General features: G+C 39.7%; 1 protein-coding gene across 1 annotated transcript in view; it reads left to right on the top strand.

Annotated features, from left to right (window-relative positions):
• Positions 1-16,113, top strand: part of GRIN2A (glutamate ionotropic receptor NMDA type subunit 2A) — a 171,081-nt gene that overhangs the window by 97,283 nt on the left and 57,685 nt on the right. Inside the window, exon 3 of the mRNA XM_010167098.2 lies at positions 12,361-12,475. Within this exon, the coding sequence (XP_010165400.1) occupies positions 12,361-12,475 (115 nt within the window). The remainder of the gene's footprint in view (positions 1-12,360; positions 12,476-16,113) is intronic.

The raw sequence follows: 16,113 nt of genomic DNA, 5'->3' as shown, positions 1-16,113 counted from the left end.
AACCTGGTAATATTTTAGAAGACGAGAGATGTGCAGTGTTAAAGAGGTGTCCCTGGAAATTATAGAAGTATTAGATTAGTTAGGCAGCTTTTATCACCTAATAACTTAAATCTGTCACTTCTGCTTGTGGGGATTTTATTTTTGTCACCTACTAGAATAACTGTAAAAATTAATCTGCATTAATACAAGTTGATATGGATGTTTTCTCAAAACAGTTTGTCATATGGGAACTGCCAAGGTTTAAATCAGGATTCTTAGCTCTTTTTTTTTTTACCTTTTAATTTTAGACGTGATACTCCTGATTACTTCTATCCAAAATGTTGCAAACTATATGCCACACAGTAGTAAATTTCTGTATCTGATTTGTGAGAGGAAGCAAAGGGAATCTTGCTTTTTTTTTTTTTTTTTTTAATAGCTCTTTACAGTCTCTCATATGGAAGCTCCAAACCAATATTTGTGAATTTTTTTCTGACCAAATATTGCAGATGAAGGACTTACTACAGAAAGGCAGGAGGGAACTGGTACAAGAAGGAAAGTCAGTGCTGATTTCACATAGGAGATGGTGGAATATTTTTAATCTTCTGAGATGTAGGTGCATATTTTGCATATTTAGATTAGGGGTTGATTGCCATATGACATCCTGGAACAGTTGTTGTTTTCCATGAAAATGGCATCTTTGTGCACAGCACTCTTCAGAAGCTCTCTTAAAAGCCAAGTACTGCCAAGGAAATGGATTTTAGCATTTCATACATGTATTTCATAAACAGTGTGACCAGAGTTCAGAACCTTGCAGAGATCTCCTTAGAGAGAGAGGACTTGCCTTTAGGATGACACTTCCACTTTTTTTTGATTTCCCCTTTTCTATTCTATGCCTTAACAGGGGAATCTGTACAAACAAAAAAGTTGACTATTAATATTTGAACACCAGTTTCTGTAAAGTTAAATTGTATTCTGTCATCAGAAGTCTTGCTTAAAATACTGGGATTCAGTTGGATGGGCCACAATAACCTGAACCTGTTTTGAAAAGGACTCCTACCTCGTTGTTTGGTAATACATGAGTGCAGACTTGAATTAGGTATTCAGTATTCAGCATCAGTTGTCTTTCTTCAAACAACCATTTTTTTCTCATTAAATCTGTATGACTGCAAGAATAGAGCTTGTGAGTGTTAGGGCAGTGAGGTTAGACTTCACCAGGAGAGAGATTCTGCAGTGTGCACTGCTTGATACACATAGAAATTACTAATAGGAGAGCTCGTAATATAGTGCTCTCTGGTTAATAAAGTAACTTCCCAATGCAAAATACTGCGCTATGAAGTGAGAATATATTTACTGTAGATTCTTTGAGCTTCTCCAACACTACAAGAACAAGAAGCAGGCTGGTTTTAATTTAGAAATGACAGAATTACACTAACATGAACAAACTTTAAATAGTCCTTCTTATGTAATAACTCCCTCAGACTACTGTTGTCACATACAATCTGCAGGAAATGTGAGTACGTACAAGCATTTAGTAGTGCTAAGTGATCTCTGGGAGCTGACCAGTCTCTCCGTGCCAAGGTGAATTATGGAAGTGCATTGTACTTTCTTATTCTCATCACTAAATTGTTGGTTTCTTCCTTACATGGCAAATCCATGCCTAAATTGAGGTTTTATTCTGAAATGTAATCTTCACGGTTTCAGGTCATAGATTTGTAGTTTAAACTACCAGATAAATATGATGCTGTATTAAGGAGCTAACGTGAACAAAGGGTTTTGGAGCATCCTCACATTGAAAAGGGCTAAAGGAATTCTAAACAGCTTACAGACCTGGGATCTGCTGTACTGTGCCTCCCTGTTTGTGCTGGAAATCAGTGCTGGAGAAGTAAGGTTGTACAAAGGGACACTGCTTGTGGACTCAGGAGCAGAGAACTTGGTGGAAATCAGGAAAGAGGCTCTGTAAGGTAATGCTTGAGCAAAACCAAGCTCAAGAATGGAGCAAAAAAAAGGATATTTAGACTCCATCTATTATAATGACAGTCTAATTCAGCTTTAAGCTCAGTATAGTATTCTAAGGCTATGCCATAGAAGCTGATTTGCTTGTAAATGGAGGTTGGTAATGCTTTATGTGTGACTTTCTGCATCTAGATAGCAATTTTCATCTCCATTTATGAAGAAATTCTATGTAAAGAAAGCCATGAAGTGAAAGCTCCTCCTCCCTCTTTCTCAAATCCTCTGAGTATTAAATTGATTTGAAGATATATACATTTCGAAGCACAGAGTTTATCCTCCCTCTGTCACTGCAATGTTAAGATGCTTTTATTGACTTTCTAGACCCAGAAAAAATCAGGTTTGCTTTTGTTTTTGGAATGATTTGATCAATGTTCAATTCTGATATGTGTAGGAAAACTAGTTTTTCCCTGTGAATAAAGAATTTTAAATAAAATACAGGCATCATTTTCAACACATTAAAAACCATACAAATACATATATATACACACATGCTTTTATGTATATGTGTGTGTATATATATGTATATATATATATTTAGATAGATAGATTCAGATGATCTTTTTCCATCTGTGCAAGACCCAGATTCTCCCAAGACAGAACAATACTATTGTGTGAAATACTGGCACTACCGCAGCAGGATGTATAGCATTAGCAGCTCCTTAATGCAATGTCATTTGAAGAAATGCTTGCTCTCTCTCAAAAAAGGAAAACATATAAGCAAACAAACAGCAAAACAAAATAACCCTGCCAGTCATCATGGAAAATGCTGCTGCTTTGTGAATAAAAATGCTTCTGCTTTGTCTAGGGGAGTACTCATGGTGCGTATGAAAGTCATGACACTGGGAGATATATTTCACAACAGCATTTCCAACCCCTGTGATCTGTACAGGGACGGCAAAACTGTTGCTCTATTGTCATTATCCTGAAAAACAGAAACATGTGTCTGTCCATAGGTAGTCAGGCATTTACCACGCCATGTTTACATTTAGTTACATTCAGTTTCCAAATACAACCAAAGTTTGTAGGATTTAGAGACTCATCTTACTTTGGGCAATGAAGGTGTAGGGCTAGAAGGCTGTCCAGGGCACTCTGGGGAGGCTGTCATTTCCTACGCTTCCCAAGCAGAGTGTCCTCTATTCGTCATCACCGAGCCAGGGAGCAGCAGCAATGTGAGGTCCAAAGGTACAGATGCTTTAGCTGGTCCTGCCCTGAATCACCCTACTTGAAAAACCTGGGAACTCGGTGGGGACAGCGTTTGGAAATGTGCTCCCTATCCTTGCTGTCTTTCCATGGCCTTGCTGCTGTCTCCTGTTAGCTTACAGCACGGCTACAGGACGGTGCCTCCTTCAGAGGACAAGGGTGTGCTGGCTCTCTGCTCCTGATATTCCTTCATCAAGTACAATATTTCCATTCCAGCTTCTAGCAACGACAGAGAAATTATCTTCTTTTTCTTTTGCCCAAAATCAGGTATTATATGGACATAATGGTCTGATGAATAATCCAGCAAAGCTGTTTAATCTTTTCCTGCATACAGATCAACAACCGATTTGCAGAGGATTTGTTCATTTAAATTCTGTTAAAAGACTTGGGAAAAAATAAGTATCATACGCTTTTTTGGATGATTGAAGATGTATCATTATTTACCTAACTATATACGAAGCAAAATGCTTTTTTACTAGTTGCATACTTACTGTGCAGTAAAACAAATGTTATTTACGTTCACCTGTGACTCTCCAGGATATTTATTTCTCTTTCCCATTTTGTGATCCCACTGCGGTTTTACTGGAGCCGCTGTGTGCTCACAGGAGTGCATAGCACGCAGGGTGATGATCTGAGACGGTAACCCAAGTTTTGGTAGTCACATACATTGCTTATGTGTTGTGGAGGGAAACAGCTAGTTTGAATATATTTTAAATTTAGTACTTCACTTTTGGTAACTTTAAAGCTCACAAAGAAGTTTCAGTTTTTGCATGCTGCTAGATTTGCTTATTCTTCTCCCTCTCTACTGCGAATGCTGCTCCATGGGTGCAAATCCAAACGAGAATGCTGCACCGAAATGGCTGAAGGCATGAACAGAGCTCTGAGCCTTGGTGGAGCACTGAGGCCACGGGGCTGTGGGGAGCAGCAGATTTCCAGGGAGGACAGTATGTTTAGGAAAGTGTCTCCCAACGAGGACCAAGCTGCCAGCCCTAGATTTAACATTAACAACTCATTTCAGATATTCTGGATTACAAGAAATTATTATTGTTGACATGAAAAAATGAATGAGAAAAGATACACAAGACAAGAAAAAATGTTGTCAGTGACAGGATCCCACTCAGCATCATTAATTTGTGTGGGATGCTTTCTAATCAGGAGACCCAGTAGAGCATTTTAGCAATTGGATTGGTACACAGGGACAGACAAAGTCTAATTTACTGCTGCTGCTGAGATTTTAAACAGCAACAACTAGATACTTGCCCTTAATTCATGTGCTGCAGTTGCCCTCTTCTATAGTATGAGGACATTTTCTATGTAGTTGCATTAAACAGCAGGAACTGAATTGATGAAACTCTTGTCATGTTCATCCGACAGTAAAACTAAACTTCACTGGCAACAAAGGAGGTGTTGTTGAGGAGAAGACTCCACCCAAGAGACCCCAACATGATGTTGGTTTGCTGATAAAGTGGTAGAGCAAAATGTAACCATATTAAGTGTTTTTTATGAAATGTTATTTCTAATAACATTAACTCAGTAAACCTTCTGGTGTTTTATGAGTTCTGCTGGTCTGTGGCACCCTCCCAGGCACTTGAGCCATTTCTAATTTTGCTTCCTCCCTTTGCCCCCCCTTTCAGAAGGGCTCCCCAAGAGTTTTGTCACTTGTCTGGCAGAATTGGGGCAAAATGACTTTTCCAGACCTAGTGGCAACAAATGCTTGAAGGAGCAGCTGGCAGGAGGTACAAGTAGCTGGCATGCCATTCCTTTTTCACAGTCACTGAGCATATTGTTCTCAAAATTTTCTTCATCCCTGCTGGCTCAAGGCCTAGGGAGATACAGCTCCGAAGCAGGGTATCGTCGCGGACTTATATTCAGGAGAGCGAGGGCTAGGGGAAGTGGAGGAGGAGGAGGCACGAAGAGGAAGAGGCTCTTTGCATCACTGTAAAGGATTTGAATTTAGAAAATAAAATCCTACATAGTCTAAGATATAAATTTGTCTTTAAAAAAAGGTTCTCTGTTTGAAAAATACCTCACTCCCTTGTCTAATAGTGATCTATTTCAGGCCTATTTCTATTTCTATATGTACTGCAGACCACACGCTATTTATTCTACATTCAGTATTTCTTGATTTAATTTTAAAAATGTTTTTAGGAAATAATTTTCTTAATGAGAAATAATTTGTCTTGGAGTTTGTATTGATAAGTATCTTTCAAATTTCACAGTAGAATAATAGCAAGGAAGTTCAGCAGTGCAGAGGCTCAACAAGATGAAGAAGAAAAGATAAAATTTGGATTCACTTCTGCTTTTTTAGGTATAATGCTGGGTGAATGCCAAGCCCAGACAGGCTGGCTGTCTAGATTATTAAAATGGTTGGTTCATACTGTTTGAAGGAAAGAGAAATATCACCAGATGACACATTGGTTGTGAGGCATTTCATCTGCTTTAAATCTCAGTTTGGAAATTCCTTCTTTGGGAAAGGAGGGGGAGAGTTTCTTTCATGAAACCTGTATTTCCTTAAGTCTCAGCTGTTTCTCTTCACTGCCTGCGGTTGTCACAGATTTGAAACACTGCCCCATGGTGAAGAAGGCACTAAATAAAAAATGATAGTCCCCAGTGATGGCACCTGAGGAATTTCTCAAGTTTGATTAACTGATGTGGGCTGCAGGATGAGGGCAGGAAACATGGGTCTGAACTCGTGGCAGTGAGGAGTCCCACGGGCTTTCTGCTCCCTGCAGCTATCAGACCATGTGCTTTGTTTTACAGGTCTAGTAACTAATTCTCTTCTTTGGAGTTAGCTTAGGAGGGATATGTTTTCATTAATGCCTCTGCCTTACCCATTATATTTCTCCCAGCCAGTGATCTGTTTGGGAGCTGGATGCTAGGTGGATTTCACACTAATTATCAAACAGCCTGTTATTGCAGAGCTGGCTCTGTTCCTGAGCTCAATGAGTCCTGAATTCCTACTTTAAAAAGTCTGAATCTGTATAAAATTATCATTATAAAACAAAAAAGGAAGGAGCAACCAGAAGAAAGGGCATCTGAGGCAGTCTGTGCTTTCTGTCTCTAAACTTGCTTTGAAAACCATGGGGTGTTTGCTGAGGGTGTGTGCCTGACCCGTTTGGTTTCCGAGGATGTAATTCCCGGTGGCGTGCTCGGTCCTGAAGCACCCCTGACCGGCTCTCCCTGCACCCACCACCCCTGGTGCCTTGCTGGAGCTCAGAGCAGTTTCTCCCACGATCACACTTGCACCCGCCAGAGTGAAGGTTTCAAAGGTAACCCTGGGAATTCAACGTTTCCCCTGCCCCCAAACTAGCAATTTATGTATTGTTAGATGCTGTAATGTTATAAAGAGAGGTTAGTGGAGAAGAAGGCTTAAACCTTGGCAGGGAAGAAACCAAAGAATCCCTTCTGTAGGAAAAGCAGCTGCTGTTATTAATTGCGCTCAGTTACACAACTTGATCCTAGGACAGTCAGTTTCACATTCATATTTCAGTGGATAGGTGGAAAGAAAATAAACATGAAATAGAGAAATATAGAGAAAACATAAAAATAAACAGTTTGAAGAGAAGAATTTTTTTTTTATTAATTTTAGTAAGAGCATTTTTGTCGTATGTATAATAATCATCATCACTACTATATGGTATTATTTTAAGGGATAAATTAATGAAAAAGTTTTAATTTATTGCATTGCTCCGAGGACTTCCTGCATCTGTGTATGTACACGCATGCAATCACTAGCTTTTAAAATCCATGTTGTTTCCAGATGCCTTAAATTTTTATGCATTTGTAAAAGCATTTTTGTACATATGACATCTTTTTAGTGCTATGATCCTTGCGTCTTTCTAGAAGAGTATTTCAGTTTTATTTTAAGCATAAGTAGACCTGGCAGGCCTCAGCAGGTGCAGAGTGCTGCCGCTTCAGTGTGTGGACTAGTTTTATCCTGTCTCTAGAGTGGTGCTTCCTCCTGCCTGTGGATGCTTTTGAGGGATGGTTCCAGCTGTATTCCAGATTCTTGACTTACTGCTAGTCCGTGGATCTCAAAAATCTCAATTTCCCTTACCTTCCTGCTGGTGTTTTCCCTCAACTTGGCTTTCCCCTGGAGAGAAGCCGGTTGATTCAGCAGCTGGTTCATATGCTGTTGCCTGTGGCAGGAGTTATCCTGAAAAGGAGGAACAAGGGGCCTCTTGGCTCACAGCTCTTAATGGGTGAGCAGGAGGAAGCGCAGCTTGCTCTAAGGAGAAATAAATTGTGAAGTGGTGCTGCAGGGTCCTCTGGGACACAGGTGGGTGGGCATGAGAATCCCTGTCCTGAGGACATGAATATTTGGGAGGATGCTCCTTGCCTGGCATCCCAGAGATAGAGCATATGGAGGGTACAGCCAGGTGGGGACCTCCCTGAGCACCATTGCTGGTGAGGTTCCAGAGGCAACGTCGCACCTGCTTCGGTTTTGCAGGATCGCTCTGCTGTGCAGTGCTGCACTTTCCTTCTGTCACTGTTTGTTTTCTCATATCCCCCTCAGAAGTTTATGAAGCTGAAGGTAGAACTGATTTTTGTTTGAAACAAAGTGATCTTTATAATTTATGTAGGTTCTCCCCCCCCACCCCACCCTTAAAAAAGGTGCTTCTGTTTAAGCAATATTGTACCTGAGCAAATTGTCTTCTAAAAACTGAGATCTAAAAATTGAGGTCTGATCCTTTTGGCAAAGTCTTCCCCCATTTGTTAACAGGAGTTTGAGTCAATGAAGTTGTGATATAATATTTACAGGGTGGGAAAACCCACCTTATTCATATGTGTTCTGTCTTTCTGGATAGGGCCAGAATTTTGACTTGGATAAATATTGCACAGTTTTGGCATTAATCTTGTCCTTTATCTGAATTAATTGATCTTTCTGGGTCTATAAAAATTAAGTTGGAAACCTTGAGAGTCTTTTGTAAGATTGGTGCTTCAAAGGCTTGCTGTAAATACAATGGGAAGTGTGTTCTGCTGTGGTGTTTCAACTCTTCTCTCCTTAGTTTTATTGGGGAAGGTGACAAGCAAGAAATAATTGTACAAATGTTTAAAAAATGTTAGAAATATCTAGTACAGTCTTGGTTCATCACATGATGAAAACCTGCTTGGGATTCAGTGTGAGAATAGCTTAACTTCTGCCCCCAAAATCACATTTTTCATACATGTATCACCTGGGTAATCTTACTCACAAACTTTAGTTTATAAAAGTTATTTAAGACTGCAGTGTCATAATATCATCGTGGGGCCTCTTGCTATCGTGTCTTTGCAAAGGTTACAGCATTATTGAGGTAGGAAAGCAGATTGACTACTAATCCAAGGTGTGTGCTGAATTGCCTCCTTAAAGTAACAAGCTCAAATAATCAACACCTCATTTAGTTAAGAACAGGAGTATGCAATTCCAAAACTACTTCAGAAATATTATTTTGACCAATTCAGGAAACAAAGACAGCTTGCACAGAATTAATCTTGGGCTTAAAACTCCATAAGAATAATGTATAATATAAATAAGTTCTTTTCCTCACTCTTCTTAGCCAGGAACAGAAAAACACACAGTTGCTTTTCATAGAGACAAGCAGTTTAGGATCTTGGCCAGTAGAAGCAAAGCAGGACTTCTGTCCTTCGTGGAGAAAAAATGCCAGTTCAAAAGGGAATGTAGCTTGCAGGCACTGGTTTCTGAAGAATGGAGGCAGTTGATTTATTTTGTACAGAAGAGTGTTCTTTGGAAAACAAGAATCTCTTTGAAGTTCTTTTTTTTATTACTGCAGTTAGAGAAACTGGGATAGCTCAGACTGCGTCACTTGCTGGTACCTTTGTATACGACTCAGACAATACTTTTACAGATTAGGGACTTTTACAGATTAGGGACTTTTTTTTAACTTGCAAAATGCGTTTCACTACTGAATGGCTGGTAAATTCACACAGTTTATACGCTGAGTTCATTTTAATTTTAAATTTGTGGTTCATCTTTCTTTTTGGAGCACTTGAGCATCACTGCAGCACTGCATCTTGTGATGGTCTTTGACCCACATCTAGGTTAGAGCATCTGCATATAAATCCCAAAACATGATAAGTGGTGTTTGAAATCGGCGGTAGTGATCCTACCAAGCTACATGTAATTAAAAACCCAGCTGGACAGAAAAGCCTCATTTAGTACAATGTGTGTGTTTGTGGCCTGACCCTTAGGAGGAGATAAAATATTCACTTTCAGTTGTATTAAAATGAAGTGATTTCTGTCTGGCCCCGTAAGATGATGTGTTCATTGCTGAGGGGGTTCCTTCACGTGTATGAATTGGGAAGGAACCTGTGAGGGAGGGCGCAGAAGTACGAGTACAAGCAGTGCATCTTGTCACAGCATGTCCTTGTTTTTGCCTTGTGGTGGCTTCCCGGGCATTTCATTTCTTGGGTCACAATGCATTTGATTTTCATCAGTGAGCGAGCGTTAGGCTGGCTTCTTACATGTATGTGCAAGAAAATTCTGTCCAGTGGTTTGTCACTTGCTCTCAAGGTGGCAAGCGAGGTTTTTATTCCTTGAAAAGGAAGCTCTCTCAGTGCTGGATAAAAAAATGTAATATACGGGAAATTAGTTCAACTGAAAAGCAAAGTTCTGCCAAGGGGAAAATTTTCATGCTGAAAGTCTGTCACAAAGTATGAGTTATTGCAATGGGTGAATTTACAAATTGCTGTCAAACTGGTGCTGAATGATGTTAATATGACTGTTTAGGGCAGTGCACGTTTAATTATTAACTGTTATGATACAATGACATTATTTCTTCTGGGTCTATATACTTTTATTTAGTGTACTTCTGCTATTGGGATTTTCAGGCAGCTGTGTCAATACAAAGCCTTCTTCTTTGAATGTGGAGCTGAAGAATTTTGTCTATGTCAGATTCACCAGGAGACCACACTACTACTACTGCTACAAAAAACCCTCAAACCAACAACAAAAAACCAAACAAAAACCCCCAAAACCAACCAAACAAAAAATGCATGTAAACCAGTATCAGTTTCTCGTGGGCGAAACATTGCAGAGCAATGTATGAAGAACAGTTACTCTAACTTTAACATCCTTCAAAACACATCTGTCTGAGGGATGGGATGATATTGGTGTTGAGTTGAATTCCAGAAGGACAGCCCCTAGATGAAAACTTGGACTGAATTTCCTTTCATGAAATACACTGAGAATTCAGTGCAATTAACTTCAGACCATGCATGTGAGGTGGAGAGCACATTGTTTTGTGGAAGTGTCATGGGCTCTCCAAGATTAGGAATTGCAGTTTTCCCTCTCACCTGAGTGATAGCCATGGCAGGATCACATTGGCAGTCTGGAGGTTTGATTGTTTTCAACAAGACTAAAGAACACCAATGCCAATACCAGGCTTTTAATCTTCTCTTTCATGCCAATTTTCTTAGGTGAGGGAATTTCAGGTAACGTGTAAAATGATAGGTTTTTGGAATATCGCAGTCTGGGGAGCTTGACCTATATGCTGTGGCAGTTCAGACTCTTGACAGTAAGTTTTCTATATTTGTGCTTTAAATAAGAATTGTAATTTCTCAGCACTTTCTGACCCTGGAGTGGTGGAAACAATCTGTTCTCACTGAGAAACACTGAAGTTATGTGGAACTGGAGCTGATATAAATATGGATTTATGTTACAAATCTGTGGAAAATTTTGGGAGAAATTTATTTTTGAGGAAAGTTTGTTAGGAGGCCAAACTGCTAGCATTTGTGAATCCACGAAAGGACAGTACTTCAGAAAAGAGGGTACATAGCTCAATGGTGAATGGAAAGCAACAGTTCATAATAAAAAACTGTACATACTAATCAGGAAATGGAAAAACTGGGTAGACTATATTAGAATTGGTATAAACTCAATAAGGAATTTAAGACCTTTAAGGCCAAATCAGTGGGTAGAAAAGCTGTAGGACTCTGTAGAGTTGAAGGATGTCTCTAAGCTGACGAGTGGAGTACCGAGATCCCTGTCCCAGGGCAGATCAGTCCGCTGCACTGCCTGGCTCCCAGTGCTTCTGGCCCGTGGCTGGTTTGTGGAGCCACCTGCAGTGTCATTCACCAGAGTTTATCAGAGTCCCTCGATGGCACAGTCCAGGTCAGAGCAGTGACATGGTAGAGATGATGTAATCATTGCTAATGACAGGATTGCTTATAAGTAGTAGGATTCTGTCCTTAGACGTGCTAGTTAGCGTGGCAGTACAGAACAGAGAAAGCAAGCAACAGTACTGGGGCACATCTTAGGAGAAGTACCTTTTGTTGTAGCACTGGGTAATTACCTTCTGTTGACATAATTTATTTTTAAATTTTCAACTGAATAAATCTTCTCCTTTGTACCTGAACAGAGATTCTGTGGTAAATAAACAGTTTTGTTGATTAAATGCCCAAACTGGTAAATCTAAAGGCAGGAAATCTGGGACTGAACTGATGTTTTCAACAAAATTTTGAAAATCCTCCTTCTTCCTGTACATTTTATTCTGAGTCCCTCTAATATTTTTTTATTCAAAGTGATAATTAGTTTATATATCTTCTGAAAACCATTGAAAATTAATGTGAATATAGAAAGTTTAAAAGTTTTTTTTTCTTTTTGAAATGACTGAACTAAAATATTACTGATACCTTCAAAGCTTTCATGCCTGGTTTTGGCAGAAGGTATTAGTGGAATTTATCCAAGTGTCACAAAGACACTGTGTATAGCTGCAGTATCAGGAAGGGCTGACAGGACTCTTGGAGGTCTAAGCAGGTGAAACCAGAGTAGATTCAATTACCTTTGAGTATTACTCTAGTGAGACAATAGTGTGATGTTACATTCAGAGCTGAAGGAGACACGTTTAAAACGGTCCTGAGGAACTGAGGTGAGGTTGTGTAAAGTGCCAGAAAGATTATCCATGGAGTGTTCAGGTCATGCATCATGTGGTAGCTGCTTTAAAAGTGATATCTGCATTAAAAATAATATATAAACAGTATTTTGCTTTGTCTTCTGCTGTGTACTGCCCTGAAATGCTCAGACCCCCCGTGCTGCAGACGCAGGCTTTTCACAGCATTAGCAGGATTTGGTGCGTGTATTTCATCAGTGGTTCTGATGACTGACCTAGCTCGCTCATTAACTGCTGGACAGCTCATTAATTTTTCAATGAACTTTTATTTCTTGCCTTCTAGGTTTATGATGAATGTGACCTGGGAAGGTAAAGATTTGTCCTTCACAGCAGATGGTTATCAGGCACACCCCAGGCTGGTGGTGATAGTTCTGAACAACGATCGCGAATGGGAAAAGGTGAGCATTGCCGCTGGGCGAGAGGCGTGACAGGAGATGGGGGAGACTTGGTACAACCCTGTTAATGGCAATAGACAGATTAACATCATGGATGGCAACGATGATACTCTGCTGTACAGGGTTTGTCACAACAGTTCAGAAAAGATAATTTTACCTTATTCTGAGTAGGTCTAAGGAGTTTTAACAGGGAAATCAACATATCGGTGAAGGTATGCCACATGCATTCAAGAAGATTTCTGTGAAACACACCTTGCATTTCTTTTTTCAATTTAGTAAAATAAAATGGATGACCAAAAAACCTCCTGAACCTTAGGCCGTAACTACCTAAATTTGGATGGATTTGTATATCCTGACAACTCCAGTCCTTTTATTTGCTTTTTTATTATTGTTCTTTGACAGATTTTAGATCAAAAGTACTTCTATTTATTTATTTTAACCATGAAATTCCTGTTGAATTGGAGGATAATCCCTAATAGCGTTTGCCTATAAAATTCAGGATCTTGGTTTATGTTCTGCTGGTAGGGAAGTAATCTCCATAAATCTCTATATAGACTAGAAGGAAAAGTTACTGTGAAGATTAAATTACATTGTTTTCTTAGATATGTAATAAAGAGTGCAGTGACCTAGAATCTAAACATGACTTGGGGCTGATCCTTTAGATCTTCCCTGTAGAAAATCAATTTACTGAGATCAGGTTCTACTATGCACTTTAAAAAAATCCTTTGTGTCTTAATATCAGGGTTAATTATATATGCAAGTAATAAAAGATAAAGATTATCATGAGCGTTTTTTCTTTAAAACTCCCACCTCCTGCCTATGATTGTTTTGGCTCTGAGTTTTGCAAGCTGTCTGTAGTCCCATGTTTTAAAAACAGGGGACCTTAGAAACTGTTTGCAGTATGTGACTTTAGGAAAAAATACATCTGTATCATCCACCAGTTTTATTTTAAATTCATAAAGCGTGATCCTGCATTATCTAAATTGCTGATGAAATCGATGAACTCTTTTTCTTATGGTTTTAGGATCCCATAAAATCAACTTAAAATTTAGTTTGTAAGACTGCAAGACTCTTCATGATGTTGAATAATAATGACAAAATAAGAATTACTGAAGGACATCTCAGTAAATATGCTAGTCATGCAAAACCACAGAGAGTAGTCCTAGATTATGCCATGTATTTCTTTATGTTCATTTGATGCAAATTTAATTCTCTGGATAAATTTAATCCTATCCAAATGTGTCAATCTGAATCTTTGGAGGAATCTTTTGCTCAGTAACCATTATGAAAATTTCTTACCCTATTTTAAAATTCTTCAACAATCTGCATATCATGTATAATGTTCTGGAAAAAATATTACACTACTTGGGAAATATTAGCATGAGGCACTAAAGGAGACAGTGGTTAAAGGGACAGCCAACAATGCCTACGGTATAGCAATTTCATACATTTTGTACCTTGAAACGTCTCTAAAGAAATCATTCAAAGGACAAGAGGAGATTGTTTTGATGTTTTTGAAAAATGAGCTAACAGCAGCAAAGAAATACTGGATATATGAACTGACATTATTTCCAAATAATAATTTAAGCCTGTTTCAACTTTTGAGTGAGTGCCCTCTCAGAAAATGGAAGATTTGGCGGAGGTTCTGCTGTATCTCACTGTGCACGTCGTACGGCAGCAGTGCACGCTCCGCCGGCTGCGCTGGGCTACAGGACTCTCTGGAGGGCAAACGGTGTCCTGGGATGCATTCAGAGGAGAGTGACAAGCAGGTCCAGGGAGGTTCTCCCCCCCCCTCTACTCTGCCCTGGTGAGGCCACATCTGGAATATTGTGTCCAGTTCTGGGCCCCCAGTTCAAGAGAGACAGGGATCTTCTAGAGAGAGTCTGGTGGAGGGCTACTAAGATGATTTAGGGACTGAAGCATCTTTTATATGAGGAAAGACTGCGAGAGCTGGGTCTGTTTAGCCTGGAGAAGAAAAGACTGAGAGGTGACCTTGTTAATGTCTGTAAATACCTGAAGGGCGGGTGTCAAAAGGACGGGGCCAGACGCTTTTCAGTGGTGGCCAGTGATAGGACAAGGGACAATGGGCACAAGCTGGAACACAGGAGATTCCACTTAAACATGAGAAAAAGTTTATTTACTGTGAGGGTGTCAGAGCCCTGGGACAGGCTGCCCAGAGAGGCTGGGGGGGCTCCTTCTCTGGAGGGGGTCCCACTTGGATGCAGCCCTGTGCAACCTGCTCTGGGTGAACCTGCTTTGGCAGAGGGGCTGGAGTAGATGATCTCCAGGGGTCCCTTCCAACCCCAACCATTCTGTGATCCTGTAAGGCTGATGCTTACATTGTCTGTACAATTTTCCACTTGGTAAATCCCTTCCTGTTCATTGCCATGTTTGAGAGGCTTCTAGGAGGAAAAAAAAGAGTGACTGAAGGGAGGGTCCTGCCCAGAAGAAAAATGTATGCATCTGCTTCTAGCTGCCCGTTTGCTTTAGAGCCCTTTTGGTAGTACGCCAGAGGAGCTACTTCAGTAGAGGCTGCCTGCCCCTAGCTGCAGCTCTCATGTCTGTTTCTTTGTCATAGGACTATGGGAAGGGGGCCAGGTTTAATTATGTCAGAGGGGAGAAGTGAAAGGCGGCCAAGAACAGGCTGTCACCACCAGAATTATTCTTCTGACCACAAGCTGATCCCTGCCTCTGTGGATGAAGACAAATAAACTCACTAATCAATTATCCTGGCAAGCTGGATGTAGCTCCCGACTTATCTTGGAGCACCCTAAATTTGTATCAGCAGAACATCACTGTGCACTTCAGAAATAATAGGACAGTTCTTCTGACTTAGAGACATGAGAAGGCCCTTGCCCAGCCCCTGGTTTATTTGAACATCTCTCTACTATTGTCTCGACATTCTTTCCAAGTTGCATTTCTCACCCCGTATCTCATAGCCAATTTCTTTCTCCTTGCACTGTTTTGCTCAATTTCAAAACTGTCAAAGTTACTCATCTGAGATCTAACATTTCCTACTTTGAGTTTCTAGACAGGTGTGTGCTTTTACTTCCAATTACAGTATTGCAATGAGTATCACAGAATTGTTTCATTGAAGTCTTATTCAATATCCTCAGTCCTATATGGAAAACATCAAGTCCTAGAATTTAATTAAGTGATTTACTCATGCGAAAAACTGACAATGCAACAGCCTGCTGATCCTTGTAATGTAACTAATGTACATAGAAATTGCAGGTAGCTACTTTATTACTTATATAAGAAACAGTCATTATGTTTTATGTGAAGATTTTTACCCAGTATTCTCCTGAAAATACAAGATTTAATATTAAAACTAAATTTTATTTGATTTTAGTATAATAACGTGCTTTTAGTTAAATAATTTTTTTTCCTTGGTATCAAAATTGATATACTTGACTAGAGGCTTGAGAAAATATATTCCCCCCAGAGTTGAAGACATACATCTTTACCCCTGGGAAAATAAGTTCCTTTTCATTTACGAATGATTCAGTATCAAAACTTTGAAGTGGCAACTTCACATATAAATGGGGTTGACTGAGGTTTTTGTCCCATATCAGATTCTCAAAAAAGCTGGTTGGATGATAATAGTTTGAAGACTTAAAATCACTTTTGGGCATGTTCAG

The sequence above is a fragment of the Antrostomus carolinensis genome, unplaced genomic scaffold (genome assembly GCF_000700745.2).
Source record: "Antrostomus carolinensis isolate BGI_N321 unplaced genomic scaffold, ASM70074v2 scaffold7714, whole genome shotgun sequence".
Lineage (NCBI taxonomy): Eukaryota > Metazoa > Chordata > Aves > Caprimulgiformes > Caprimulgidae > Antrostomus > Antrostomus carolinensis.
Note: the sequence above shows the minus strand (reverse complement) of the source record. Positions and strands in the feature narration are given on the sequence as shown.